Source organism: Gambusia affinis, linkage group LG22 (assembly GCF_019740435.1).
Source record: "Gambusia affinis linkage group LG22, SWU_Gaff_1.0, whole genome shotgun sequence".
NCBI lineage: Eukaryota > Metazoa > Chordata > Actinopteri > Cyprinodontiformes > Poeciliidae > Gambusia > Gambusia affinis.
This window is the reverse complement of record NC_057889.1, coordinates 12,210,910-12,226,829: the sequence shown is the minus strand read 5'-3', so window position 1 is coordinate 12,226,829 and position 15,920 is coordinate 12,210,910. Positions and strand designations below refer to the sequence as shown.

General features: G+C 37.0%; 1 protein-coding gene across 2 annotated transcripts in view; it reads right to left on the bottom strand.

The window, feature by feature from the left end:
- The window catches only part of si:dkey-71h2.2 (low density lipoprotein receptor adapter protein 1), a 39,649-nt gene that overhangs the window by 10,704 nt on the left and 13,025 nt on the right, over positions 1-15,920 (bottom strand). For both annotated transcript variants that reach the window (XM_044107410.1, XM_044107409.1), the window contains exons 2-3: positions 7,349-7,491; positions 4,915-5,027 (exon numbers count right to left, since the gene is read on the bottom strand). In XM_044107410.1, coding sequence (XP_043963345.1) covers positions 4,915-5,027; positions 7,349-7,491 — 256 coding nt within the window. The remainder of the gene's footprint in view (positions 1-4,914; positions 5,028-7,348; positions 7,492-15,920) is intronic.

The window sequence follows — 15,920 nt, the reverse complement described above, 5'->3', positions numbered from 1 at the left end:
AAAGTATAAGATGTTATATATTTCTGACCAGTATTATCCTACTAAATTTATAAAAATATGTTAACCTGTTTTATTTTATTTGAAATTGATTGATTAAATTATTGGAAAGGAATCAAAACAAATTCCATTCAACTGTTTTAACCACATACTGAAGCATCTGAGGTTTCACTTAGACAAATGACCGCCAAATTTGCTGTGTCAGATTTTAATCAGAAGCAGTATTGATCTTGACTCACCAAATGTTTCTATGTAAGAGTATTATCAGGACATCCAGCATGCTTCATGCTTGCTCCTTTAAACAGCTGTGAAAATGAGCCACAGCTAGAGATACTCTTTATATGCCATCATTATAGTAACTTGTAAACTATGAATATCTGGATGGCTGACACTTATTTGCAGTCAAACTTCAAAGAAGAGAGGGAGGGCAGAAAAATACGAAGTAATTTTAAGATCAACTAACGAGCATGAAATCAGCAGTGCTCGCATCACTCCCTCTTATTTTGTTTACCGGCTTGCAACACTGCTGCATGACCCACATTGCAATGCCCAGGACACACTGCTCTCCCCACGCTCTAACTTATATTTGGGCTGTAATTGCGTAAAAAATGCATAGAGAAAATACTGAGAGGTTTGACCTATTTAAGGCTGAAAACTAAGCATGATAGTAGCAACTGCTCAAGAGAAATGTAACTATTATAATAGTTAAACATTAACCTGTGTTCAGTTAAATTGCTATTAGGTTAGGAGTTTTAATATAGCCCAGGGACAAACAAGGCAACATGTGCAGCATTTTATTACAAGTTTATTGTTCTATGAACAGTTAAAACAAAATGATGTAATAATTCAGCCTTAATACTAAGAGAAGCCAAAAATGTACATGTTGATTAAAATTTTATGTTTGTTTGGAAGAAATGACTTATTAAAAGTGATTAACAATCAAATTATTAATATTACTGTATCCAGTATGAGTACTTGTGAACTGTCAGTAGTATTATTATGTTGTTTTAGCTTTCAAGCAGTAATAAAATAAATACACTGAGTCTGTTTTACAGCTGCTACTCTTTTTATGATCCGGCTTTCTTTAGTGTTTTATAGGAACTTAAAAACTATAAAACACAAGGAAAGTAATGTGTCATAGTAGGAGGTGGTAGAAATAGGAAGTAGGTTGCATGTTTTTTTTAATATGCTGCTTTACCAGAATTATGTTCAAACACAAAAATGTGTTCTAATTTAGTCATGGTTTAGAAAAATAACTTACAATGACACAGAAAACGCTTTTTCACACTTCTATTATAATGTGAACACAAACCTTGTGCCTTTTATGGTAGAGTTGGCAGGCTTTTTCTGTTCCTCTGTGGATATTATCAACAGGCTTGAACAGGTTGACACTGCAAACAGCGCACATACATGCCTGTCAGGCTAACTGCTCTGAGCTCAGATCAAAAAGTGTTTGAGTGGTTGTTGCAGATTTTTCCTTCTAAAAACGCAACAATTTAGAAGGAAAGCATTTGTACTGGAGAGCAGGCGACAAAACATCTACTGTTCCTGTGCCTTGAATTCTTAAGCTGCTGTCGCGCGGCTTCTTAGCCTACCACGCATGTTGGTGCATCTAAAATAGTATTTTACCTGGATCTAAGTATGAAGAAAAAATGGTGATTTTGTCAAACATTATACTATTCCATTTCCAGCAGTGGGATGCATGGCAAAAGAAATGCAGCCTGTTCAAATGCACTTTTCCAAAACGGTTTTTAACAGTCAGCTGTCTATTCTGATCATCTAATTGTATTCTTGAGATGGAGGTGGAGCTTGACTGTAAATATTTTGTCAAACAATTCAAAATCAGTATATTTCATTGTGTTGTCCAAGTTTAGTCACTCAGCCTTCTCTTAAGTATCTGACCATCATGGCCACTTTAGAATGTAAATAATATTTGCTTAAACTTGCGTATTTGCATGCCCCTGAAATCCAAGACAGACACATAATTTTGTCTTTCCATACTGAATAAAAACTTAAGCATCTTGGATACAAGTTCAAAGATGTAAGCAGTCAATGCAAGATCACAAGTGAAAACAATAGTTAACTGCTATATTCACAGAACAGACTGCCTATCAGACAGCTATATAAAGCAGTCGGCATGCTGACATGAGTGAACCTTCTCATTATTTTCTGCATTATGTACCTTGGATGTAAATAACATTATTATTAGGCCAGTGGTATAAAAGCTTAGAAGGTGTTACACAGATTTCATTGTGTGTGGCAAGCATCATAAGTTTAATAACTTGTGAATATGCAAAATATTAATCCTTACTGGAACATCTAATCCTAGCCAGCAGGCAAATCAGTCACCAAAAACAGCTTAAATAATTATACATTTAGGATCTTTTCATAAGGTTGAAAAAATAATAAATAACTGGCACTGTTGTGACAACATAAAAGGCATCAGTGTCCTTCAGCTTGAAATAACAATACAGTATAAAAAAAAAATTATTGACAGCATCACACTGGGTCTGAACAACAGAAGCTGAGCTGTCAGTCTGCATCATATCTCCGACAGGCTCCTCTGGACTGCAAGCCTTTGATCTTTTCTCAGTGCAGAGCACCGGTGAGTGTGAGGCAGAAAGTGAATAGCATTGAAAATATTAAAATATTTACAGAACAAAGCCTCAATAGAAAATCAGACATCAAAGCCAAAAGCATCCACCCAAAACACCTGCTGTGTATGCAGAAATTAACTACTTCTCTTTTAGTTTCAAGTCAATGTGGAATCATTTTTAGAAAATTGCAAAAGGCAACAATCTACAAAACAAAAGCAAAAAAGAAAATTGTTTCTGAGAATGTTCCCAAACCCTGTCATATTCTGTAGCTCCAGTGCAGATATGTGACAGACAGTGAGTCAGAGCAACGTGCATCATTAAAAGGTGGGCTGTCAGTCAGCATTTCAGCTGGGTTGCATTTCGGGGTTTTTTTCCTGAGACCCGCCTGTTTCACTGATTGATATGCTGTTTGGTCACTGAGAGTTCTCATGGGAATATGAATGATTAACACACAACCAGATGGAGGCTGCAAACACCCTCACAATGTTCTTCTCACTGGGAGGATCAGCGTCAGCTTTTAAATGATGGATGTTTTTATTTGAAGCAGGACCACTGAGAACTGTATTAGCTTTCAATATCTGGATATAGATCAGGCTCCTCACAGTAAATAAAAGCCTCACAAAGTGGTCAATACTCAGAATCAAACCAGGCAGTCTTTAGCTGATCCAGCAAGCTGCCGCATTGATCAAACTCCCACATCTCCACTTGGAAAAGGAGATCAAATCTTTGCAAGCTCTAGTAATATTTATCACTGCTTCCATTGCACAAAGCAAAATGTGTCTTTTCCTTTACACCCATTTAACTTCAAACATAAAAAAGCTGGTATTTTCATCCCAATATTACACATCACAACAAAAAGGATGCAGATTATTATTTCTTGTAATTCATATTTATCCATTTTTAAAATGTATATATCAGAACTTTACACAGCAGGTTAGCTCCAATATTTATAAAAACAACACTTGTTCACAATATAATTGTTGCTAATTTAATTAACCGATCTTTAATGATGCAGTTGTGCACTTGTCCTTATCCTTGCTGACGATAAGCAAAATTTTATGGTTTCGTGCCCATTTCATCATATGCTTGACTGAGTAGCCGGTTACCTCTGTTACAGTCCACAGGGGTTCCCGAGGTTCCCCTGCGATCATCAGAGCGCAGATCAGATTTTTCTGACTGAGCGGATTGCATGTGCAACACTGCATGTGCAACAATAAAACTAATTTAAAAGCTAGCACCAAACAGACTAAAGATAAGGATCTACTGTGACATGAAAAAATCTATGTCCTCTACAGATTTCTTGTGTTTCAAATCAACAAATAAAGGTTAATATCAGAGAAAGATTAGTTTTGATATAAGGCTCAACCAGGATAAAGTGCACTACTAGTATATGCTGTCAAGAACAAATATAAAGGCAGCAACATTTAACAAATGTATTTAAGAGATACTAAGTGGGGATGTATGCAGTGGATGGAGGTGTATTGGGTGTAGGGGTCTTGTTTCCAGTGCAGTGCACAACATATTGATGTCTGTTTTCTGCTCCCTAAGGGAAACAACTCAAATTACAGGAAGAGAAAATATAAAATTAACACAACAAATACAAATATATCAAACGTTTAAGTTGTACACTCACAGGTATAAATAGAACAGTGCTATCTAGAAACTAAACTTGGATGCACACAGTTTGTGTATCAAAGTCTTCCCTTTCGAGTTGCTATGCACCATAAACAGTCTTGATTTGATCCTCTCTTATCTCTACACTCGCCCCTTTCACCCTCCACTGGCTGTCTTCCCACAAGCGGTTTATGTGCAAAAAATAACGATACAAGGCGGAGGAGTAAGGGGGGCTTTCAGGGTGATGGGGGTGGGGTCTCCTAAATGAGGATAAATCCATCCTCTGTATGCCAAGGCGTTGTGTGTGGCCTGTTTCCTTGTTTCAGAGTGTGGGCAAAGACTATGTGTCATGTTCAAATTGAGCAATACGTTTTCAGTTTACTTGCGTTCAGAACCATCATGATATATACGAAAATCGGAAAGAGGGAGATAAGGAGCCAAGCCATAACACCTGGACAGGGTTCTGGCACACCTGATAAGGTCAATCTGAAAAGGATTTAGAGTGGTACGCGTACACACTGACTGTATCCATTTACATGCACACACTTTATCTGTCATCATCTCAAACTGGCTTTAAGATTTTAGCTGAGAATGACTTGAGGCCAAGCAGTTGAAAAATGACAGATGGTGAAAACACTTAAAGTGAGAACACATTTCTAAGGTCCTTCAAATATTTGTTAGCAAATATTTTGTGTCTGAAATGTACCTGTATATAGAGACATTCTCTATTAGATCTGCAGTCTCTGTGTCTGTGATGATAATGCCCTTTGGAGACACTGTTAGGGTTACTTTCCGAAACTTCTTGGCACTGGCTCTGGCCTGTGGATGTGACAGAGAACACAACACACACAAAGATCAGAATGGGAAACCCTGACTTTGGTTACACAAAGAACTACTCTGTCAAATTCACTGAAATCAAAAGTGATTAAAACTTGAGAATAAACACCGAAAAACACCAAATTGTGATAATTTACTTCTGAGCAAAGGCAAGCGACTTGCTGTGCCCCAGAAACATGCAGTGGAATTTATAGAAGGCGACAGAATGGGGGGAGGAATGGTGCAATGTGTGGCCCAGAGTGAGCTCTCCAGGTCGGGCTGGCAGCCACTGACTCCCCCTGCTGCTCTGCACCATCTGGGCTTTCAGCAAAATCAGTGGTAGTGCTGAGCTTGTAGACTCCGAGAGCGCCTGTTGACACTGACAGTGACCGACCTTTTTACCGCACAATTAAAACGCAAACAAGAGCAGTTTAGAGCCTCACTTAAACAATGACAGCTGCACAGTCACAGGAGGGACTGAGGAGGAAAACATCTATGAGAAAGCCAAACAACCCCCCCACCCCCAAAAAAAACAACAAGAAATTAAGAGGAAAATAAATTTTTTAATCAATTGGTTTTACATCTATCAACCATGTGGGGGGTTTGTGTAGTGGTATCTTTACTCGAGCAAAAACTAGGTCTCCTCAAGGACAATTAATAGTGTCATAGCAAGCTGAAAGGCACCAAATATCTCTTGAGATGATACAATGAATAGCAGTTTCTGTTTAAGGCTTTATAACTTTTACTATATATATATATAAAAAAAACAATCAAAATGAGTGAAGGGCTTGTTCATGTAGAAACATGGACAATTTCTGCTGCCACGTTACAAGTGTCATGCCACCAGGCAAAAACCAATCTGTCAGCCTGAGATATGCCAAGTTCAGACTCTTTCTGTACGTTTGGTCCCACTGTCTTGTCATGTCTGAATGAAGCGTGGAGCAAATGGAAAAGTCCCAAATGTTTTCTGCTCCTCAGCTCAGGTGGACTGGTTTCCAAGGGAACGGACAAAGACACAACCAATTTTTCTTTTTTTGTGTATGTGGTGGTGCAAAATCATCTGAATTTTAATCCTGCTATTAGGCTTGATGCAGGCTCTACTTGAGAAGCAGAGGAGGTGTGATTAGACTGCCTGAGCAGAACTATTCGTTCTAAAAAAAAAGAAAAAAAAGAAGAAAACCTTTGACAAAAAAGGAGCAATTTATTCTAAGTGAAATGAAATGAATATTGTGGTCGGGGTTGTGTGCATGGTCATGAAGGAATTAGCAGGTGGAAATATGAATAAAATTTAAATGCCTGTTTGCATAAAACGTGCAGGTAGCTGAAACCTTGAGATGTTTTGATGGGCTTATATTCAGTGGAGTGCTAGTGCTTTTGAAAGCAGTTCTTTGAAAACTGATAGCATTTTGAATTGGTAAAGGAAAGCATGGCTGGAAATCTAAAGCCGTTTCCTGTTGGTAATACATACATCATATCAGATTTTTGACTCGTTCCAAATTAGAATCTGAAGTGTTGAATCTTTCAGTCTTTATTTCAGAGGTCTGTTCATTCAAAAGAATTATATATTTTTTCCTCCACATTTGAGGCCAATTAATACAAACGCAGGGTACCACAATATTGGGCATTGTTTGCATGTTATTTCTGGGCATGCTCTACAGTAGACATGGACATCATATGGCTTAAAGGCCAGAAGCAATGCATGGACCATCTGTATCCACCCCTCTGCGACCTCAAAAAAAAGAATTTTAATTAATTCTCAGAAAAACAGCATTCTACTCATGAATCTTGTGATGGCAAATAAAATATTGTCAATGTTAAAACTTCCAGCAAAATAACTCTTCTGCAATACACCAACACAAGGTAGCACATAATTATACATAGCATAAAATTATACAGTGATACTATTCCCTTTTCACTCTTTATCAAACTACAGTGATAAGAAATTGCCCTTAAGCGTCCCAATGAGCAGCACACATTTTAAATTTAAACATTACCCTTATTTTCTTTTAAGTCCATTATGATACTCATGTACTGCCCTACCTCTATTGGTACTGCATTTGTGTGACTTTTAATATTCAAATTAGGTGACACAGAAGTCCCTTTGGTTCTTGTAAATTCCTGCGATATCAAACTGCTAAAGCCACCATCTGCTTTGCCTTATTTGACTAGTGTCCCAGTTCTATGGCTTAATCCAGAGTCCCAGGTTCAAAACCTTCCTACTTAAAATTCATTGAAGGTTGAGTTACCAAAAAAAAACTGAGTAAAAAAAAAAGCAATGCAGTCATTAGTTTTTATCTTTGAAATTCAAGCAGCCGGAAACTCACCGTTGCAACAATTCTTCGAATAGCAGCTGAAGCCATTTCCTCTCCTTTAGGTTGTCCCACCAGAGTCATACCAAGGTATTTCACATTGAACACCATCCCTTCCAGCAGGGTCTCCTTTGTGTCCGTCCAGTTTTCTGGCAACTCTGATTGGACAAAATGACAGATCACCCGGAAATTAATTAGTCCTCTTACAGAGCTTCATTAGGGTTTTGATTGTAACCAAATAATGAAAGATGATTAACAAAATGTTGTCATCCATCTTTAGATCGTATAATACATTGCATTTTTAAAACACAGAAACGTTTTTCTGTATCTATGAATTCCTTTTCATAGCATCCAACCAATGAGTGAAAAAAAAGAGGGAAAAGTGGCCTCAACACTATAACGCTGGACAGAGTGTCCAGCGTTATAGTGGAGGATACTGACACTGAATTCTCCATGTGGTTTGAGCCATCTGTCACTGGCAGACCCCATGCTGCCGTGAAGGCGACTAAAATCCTCGCTGCGCTCCTTCCAAATTCACTGAATTATTAAACATTCTTCAATCACACTGTGGAGGCTGGTTCAGAAGCAGGGGGCACATTTGGTGGTAATAAATGCAAATGCTCTGGGTACATAGTGGACGGCATAAGCACCACAGATCATTTGGCTGTAGTGGGTGATAGGACAACAATAGCTTTCAGTGTAGTACATGTTCCATTTTAGCTCTTGGGGTGATTTTTTTTGATACCTAATTAACCCACAAGGGAGAAACTGTCTCATCTCAGTAGGTAATAGGTCACACACATAGCTAGAAAAGCAAAAATGTGGAAGCAATTTCCAGTGAACATGTCAGCTGATGAAAGCAAACAGTAATCCATGTTCTACAAACACACAGGTTTGCCATTCTTTGGATTGTTTTTATTCCTGAATTTTTCATCTTGAATATACAGGATTTGTGCATTTTATATGAACAAGATGAGAACATAATAGTTTAATCTAAAGTTTGCTGTGAGAATTAATACATTAAGTCACATTTTAGCAACATTAAATAAGATCGCATTTATTTCTAAAAAAATAAATAAATAAATAAATAAAAGTTTCTTTTTCCTTTAAACAATTGCACTTCTCTCTAGAGCTTTGGTCAACCTGAAAAATTACAATGTGAAAACCATCCAACAACTACCAATGTCCAGATTACCAGTTTCAAAATAGATTCATACCAAGGGCAGCACAGTAGCGCAGTTGGTAGAGCTGTTGCCTTGCAGCAAGAAGGTCTTGGGTTCAATTCCCAGCCCAGGGTCTTTCTGCATGGAGTTTGCATGTTCCCCCTGTGCATGTGTGGGTTTTCTCCGGGTTCTCCTGCTTCCTCCCACAGTCCAAAAACATGACTGTTAGGTAAATTGGTCTTTCTAAATTCTCCCTAGGTGTGAGTATGTGTGTGCATGGTTGTTGTGACTTACAGACAAAAAAAAAAAAACTACGTAAATTTCAAACAGTCAAACTTTAATTTTCCATTAAAACTTTCAAGCCTTTGGACACATCCAAACATCCACCCCAGGTCAAAACATTTACGGCAACGCAAGTTTTATCAAAACATCACAGCACTACAGGCATAAGTGCTACAGTTCATGTTGTATCTTCTCTAGGAAATACCCATGAATTATTTAAGAGCTTTATGTTGATGCTGCAGGGTTTCCAATATATCACAACCCCTCTCCCCCCATCACTCCCACCCAAAGGAGAGCGCTTAAATTTTTAATACATTCAGTGCAAGTGGGACTGGGAGTGATAAGAGTGACAGAAAAAAAGGGTGGCTAATTGGATTTTTACTTGATGAAGAGAATCCTAAAGGAGAAATATATTTGTGCTATTTGAACTGTTAGAGGGAAAGCATGCGATGACTTGACCTGAGTGCAAGTCTGTTGAAGTTTGTGCTCATCAAGATGATTCAATTTAGACATTATTGAAGAGTCGATGCCTTAGTGGAGCACTCATGACGTTTCTGGGTTTAATAAGGTGGAGCCTAGAAATAATTTAATACTCAGCATATGGCAGCTAAGGCACTGACTCCTTTATGTGTAAATGTACAGACACACAAAAGAAACACTATTGTTTTGACACACTGCATAAATCAATGCGCAATAACAGAGCAGGGCAAACCGATGACATTTTACCGCATGGAAACCTCAAGCGGAATCTCACAAAAGTTACAAATCCACTTGTCTGAGAAAAGACGTTGTGCTGAATGAACTGAGGCATGCAGTGCAGCGTTGGGGAACTGTTGCTCCATAAAAAGGGGCCATGTGCTCTGCACGCCTTCAGCTACATGCAGCTGCTTCATTGAGTGCCACGCTCGTAATTTAATTTGCTCTGAGAAGTCAAAATTGTACCCAGGTGAATTCTCCTTTGGCTCGACACCTACGCTGCTGGTTAATTAATAACGCAAACAGAAGCACACAGACAAATACACACAGGAATAACAACGCAACGCGAGAGAAAAAGCATCTGTGCAGGCTAGCAAAGTCTTCAAGTGACAAGCTTAAAATTTGTTTGAGTGAGTTAGTGCTCTAGGGTCAAAATAATAACACCGTCCCTCTTTTTCTATTTCCCCTCAGGTCATTAAGTAGGACAGTATTTAATAGGAGAAATGAAGACGACTCTACAGTGTTAGTGAAGAAGAAGTTCGCTGACTTTGAGGACCCCAGTGACACCCCCATTCTCTTCATCCTCCTTGATGCAATCTCTGCCTCACTGTTTTACTCGTCTGCTGGAAGTTTGAATCTGGGACGCCACCTTGACAGGAAAAATAGGCCGCACATTCAGGGAAGGTGGTGGGGTGGGATGGCATGGGTGTCTGGGAGGGGCACGCTGGGGGTTTGTGGATGAAACTGGTTTCCTGAGTTTGCCTTGAGGGAACAGCCACGCAAAGTGATTTAGTTCAAGATCTTACTCTTTTCACTGCTTGCTTAAATCTGTCCCCTATATTACCTTTTACTTTTTGGATCCTTGTTTCCTCTGACTTTCACAGCAAAGTATGAAAGAAAACCCCATGCTTTCATGTAGTTTCTGAGAGAATAGCTAACTAGAACCACTCCAGGGTGCTGGTTGCCTCTCAGCCAATCCAGAATCACTCAAGAGCAAGTGAATTTTCATATATATATATATATATATATATATATATATATATATATACATATACAGTATATATATATATACATATACAGTATATATATATATATATATATATATATATATATATATATATATATATATATATATATATATATATATATATATATATATATATACATACACACACACACAAGTATTCGGTATCATTATCATTTCTTACTCTCATTCAATAAAAACACCAAAATTCTTGTCACTTATTCAAATCCTCTAAAGACTTCAGCATCCTGATCATTTCTGGGATGTGATTTTTTTTTTAGAATATTTGATTTGATCACCTAAATTATTACCAGAAATAAGCTTAGTAAATCAAAATTTCCTTTTCCTTTTCTTGAACATTTTGAAGAACCTCTAAGTCTCTAAAAGGTAAGATGTTTACATAATTTGTTTTCATTTATGGGATAGTCGTCAGGAGCTTTGTCATAATGAGACGTTGCTCTAATTGACACAGTCATCCAGGCCAGTTTTATTAATTTGATAAAAAAATAAAAAAACACTAATATTATTAGGATTCCATTAGAATTTATGGATTAATTTTGACTCTTTAGATGAGCAGATTGTATATTTCTTATCTGTGAACTCCTTGATACGACTTGGACCGATTGGTTTTCAAACTGCACAGGTATTCAATTTGTTTTGAATTAGTGCTAATTTAATAAACTGAATAAATATTGCACAGAAAATGCCTAGGATGATGCAACCTGTGTAAAAAAAAGTCAAAGAAACAGATAATGTTGCCAGGCAACCCAGGCTCCATTGCTGAGAGGCCAGCAGTAACTAGGAGGTGGAACCTGCAAACTGCCTGACTGAACAACTTGGCTCGGCTTCAAGAGAAGAGTACAAACCACAGAAAGGTGAAACAGCGTCCTACAATCCAAAACATTTAGTGAAACAACAACAAACCTTTTTTGTTGTGGTAATTAATCACCATCACTCTAATTTTGGGGGACAGCATAAGAAGTTTATACATCAATGGTCCCAGATTAGCACTTTATGCAGGTTTTTTTAGAGGACAAATATTCAATTCTTTTCTTTATTTTCATAACCACCCAATTTCGAATCATCCTAGGTTTATTTGTATCATGGACTCGTCAATGTAGGTTACATTGTTGATTTTATAGAAATTTGTTCAATAGCACAAAATAACCATTTGTATTGTCATTGTTATAGTATATGAATGATAAATGCAACACTTTTGAGACCTACTTTCTAAAATCAGGACACTTTCTTCAAGCTATTGACATAAAATGATTTTTGTACCTATAAAAGTTGTTTTGACTGAAAAGTCAATATTGGAAAAAGGTCCCGTATTAATTTATTTCATAAAATTTTAAAATGGCCCGAGAACACAATTTAATTTACTAATATTCTGACATCTTGCAAGTAGTTCAAGATGGTAAATATCTGACTAAAAATTCTGAGTGAAAAGAAAAACGAGTACATGAGAAATGGGTGAAATACTTTTCACTTCCCAGACACCACAATGTAACAACACACAAATAAGCGATACGATTACAACTACAAGGCAAAAAAGAAATACAGATTTTTTGTTCTTGACATCCATTTTTATTCAACATCATTCATTAAATTTCTATACAGAAAGCAATTTTATTTTCAGTGACGGCGATCAAAAGGTTTAAGGAGCAACATAATTCGATCAGAAATTCCCTCGAGCTCCTTGAATAAATGAGAACGCGTATGTCTCATCCAACATAATTTAATTTTCAGCATAACTCTCATAGAAGGCTTTCACTTCCATATCCATATCCATTGTTCATCATAATGATCCTGGGAATTCTTGTGAATGAGCAAATTGGGCCAATGCAAATTAGGATCTTTTAAAGACTGGCGTTAAATATAAAAGAGGCAGGGGAAAGTGATATGCTTGGGTTTTGTATAAGAGGACAAGTCAGGGAAAAGTGGCAGATAATAGTAAATTCAGCTTTGAATGTTTCACCGTTTCAACTGTTTAGCCACAAAATGTAGCACGCCATCCATTCTCAGAGTAGTACTTACAATATTTCCTTTATTTTAAATTTGCACTTTTATGACAACATTTTTTTAAGACAGAAGAGACTGGTTTCTTTAAACCAAAAGATATTATTTTATTTTTCTCATACAATATTTTGAATATAAATTACATTCCTCTGCATCTATTATGCAAAACATAACCCTCAACTCTCAAACCATCCTCTGAAGCCTCTGTGAATCATTAATTGGAAACTGATGTTTACACATCCAGCAGTAAAGGAGCTTTATTTTCCCCACTTCAGGTTGGAGAAGAGTCCAGAGAGTGAAATTGGATTAGAACGGCAGGTTATTTTACTGCCTGGCCTTATTATGGGCATCAAATTAAAAGCCAGCACAGACATGCAGGGTCTGGTCCTGGATAACTTCTGCATTCTATATATAGCTGGTATCCCAGTGTGAAAATTGGGCTAATATTTACTCTGCTGATGCTGACAGTTGGTGTGTGGCTAGCATTGGAAGGTGGAGGATACGGAGACAGATAAGCAGACAATGATTTTATCTTATGTTTGCTTTTAATCCTATCCACAGAGCTCTGATTCCCAGATACAGGATTGTTCATGACAATTACAGTATCCCCACTCTCCACTGTTACCCCCAGGGTGTTCATATCCTTCGGTTCAATATTCTGTTTTAAGCAGTGGCGCTTGTACACTGAGTGAAAAAAAAAATGTATATCTAAGCATTAACCAGAAATTACAAAGCTATTAAAACTTACTTAACTTCTCAAAGAAATTTTACTATAAAGCTGGGAATGATAAGAGATGGTAGAAACAAATCAGTAAGAGTCCACATGTTCTCGACTAAAGGGCCTAAGGTGGAGTAACAGCCCCATTATTATTTCAAAGTAGGGGAGCAAATGTAAATTTTTAGTTCCCCACTTTTTGGCCCAAAGAAGTTTGATCACTTGCTGCAGTGAGACAAATTTGTTAGCAATGTTAGCATTACTTCTTATTATGATAAACTATTAGAAGTAATTGCTAAAGTTTAATCTTACTCTCCCTCCGGTCTGAGTTAGTTTGATTCAGCATGCACCGAGTGCCACAATGACTTATGAATGACTTATAATCTTCGGGTGTCTAGTTTTGTATTTGGCCTTATTTGTGGCATTTATCTGATGTTCCCTTGTTGCTTCTGTGTTTTCTGGCAACCATTCCTCAACTTTACTTGTCTTCCCTCACAGCCGCTCCTAGTTTCTAATCAACCACCTGCTACTTGTTCAGTAATCAACCCTTAAATGTCCCTCAGTTTTTCAGATCCTACTGTTGTCTTCCAATTTGAAAGACTTTGAGTGCATCATGCAGCATAAATTCTTAAAATAGAAGTAGAAATGTAAAAGCTGGTCAACAATTATAAGAAGAACTTGATTACTAAAGTAACAAAAATGTATTTTCCAGTGATTATTAAGAATGGTATACAAGCCAATTTTTTTAATAAGGTATATAAACAGACTTTTCCCCTTATTGATACTCAATTTTTATTGTTTTACCTTTTGAGACATATCTCTCTCATTTTCTGCCAGAATCAAATTTCTTGGTTAAATGAAAATAAATCAAAATCTACCAGGGTTCTGACTATTTTGGCAGTAAGCCAAAAATAAATAAGAATTTACTAGTACTTGTGTTTATTGTGCATTTCATAAATTTTTGATGTTACAATCCTTATGGAGTAAAACTGTTTGTGCTAGATTAATTAGTTGGGGTGTCTAAATCGGGTAGTCAGGCAACACGTTACTTTATGGTCCATGTAAGAATAATGTATTAGACTGCCTGCATTAATCCCTGGGTGATTGCTTTAATTTCAGACATCAGAACTGCCAAACTGAAGAGTAAAAAAAATCCAATGTCATAATGTTGCACAACCCCGAAAAGTAATTTACAAACTGGAAAGCCATCATTAATAAACACATAATGTGATACGGTGCTCAGCTACAAGGACTAATGTTGTTTGTTAAATGCAGGTGTTATTTAAAAAGACAGAGTAACCCCATTAAGACGGTGGCTATTATCTGCTTTTATATGAACGAATAAATCAAAAACATCACGGTAAAGAGGAGCGAACAAGAAAAGCGTTTGTCACATGGGATGTTTACAGCCTTCAGACAGCAGAGGTCAATAAATACAGCAGCGATTTGCCCTGTAACTGTCCTTTAAAAGTACCTTAAATCAATTTTATAGATCTACGCTCTAATGGTAGATGGCAAAACGTGGACTTGAATGAACACAGCAACATGAGATCATACAGTAAAGCATTTTTAAGTTGTTTCAGTCTTTTTTAAAAGTCAGCACTGACATGGTCTTATAAACCTAAAGTATGACGGGATGACATCTATGTTATTTGGGGCCTGACAGTCCACATCTAAAGTAAACAAATAATCGGGACATTTACCAACAGCAGGGTGCTGTATTAGGCCATTGTTCAAAGGTGGTAATTCATAAACCAAGTATTCAAATAGGGCTGTAGTCTTTTTGCTGACAAATGTTTTCCTCAGCAGTCTCCATCAACATTTTTATCAACTATGAACAGCTCTCTAAAGCGCCATCTGTTCATGCAACAATATTTGACATTTATGATTTTGTTTTTTCCCCATTCAAATAAAAGCTTATTAAACAATTTCTGGAAAACAAGGAATTACTTTGGGAATTAGGAACTTCCCCATCCATTATTAAAGAAAAAGAAAAAGTCACCTTTGAGAGCTGCAAATTGCAGTTGAGACCAAATATCTCTGCAACACTTTAATATGTGAGGCTATCCCAGAGGAACCCTTCCTAATGTGATAAAGCACTTCCGACCCATCCAGCTGTGTGATGGATGGTTGTGGTGCACAGCCAGATAACTCACCTTCTCGGGTGTCCTGTCTCTGAGGTACAAAGGTAACGGGATAATCAATGTAAGTGCTTCAGCTATCGATTAGGAAATTTAAAAAATAGAAAACGGTCATATATTGGATCAGCCAAATTCAAACTTTAAAAAAAAGCTGATATTAACACAAAAATAAGAAACAGCTGTTGTCATCCAAGCTTCCTGGGTTAGAAGCACTAACATGTTACTCAGAAAAAAAAAAACTTGGTCTGGTTAGTTTTAGCACTTGAAGTGACTAAAAGAAAATCTGACATCTTTTTATTTTTTATTGTCTTTTGGACCATAGAAACAGCTCCCTGTAAATTTATCAGCTCACCTAGTGAAGATGTGCAAAGCTCTTCAATATAATTTCTCACCAATTACTTTTTGGATCACAGCATCTAGTTTGGAAACATTTTTTCAACATGGAGGGAATTAATTCCCACTTTATAAGAAACTGCTGTTTTTATTAAAGCAATTACTTTCCTGGAACCCCTATGATTCCTATTTCAGCCCTATATTAAAACTCATA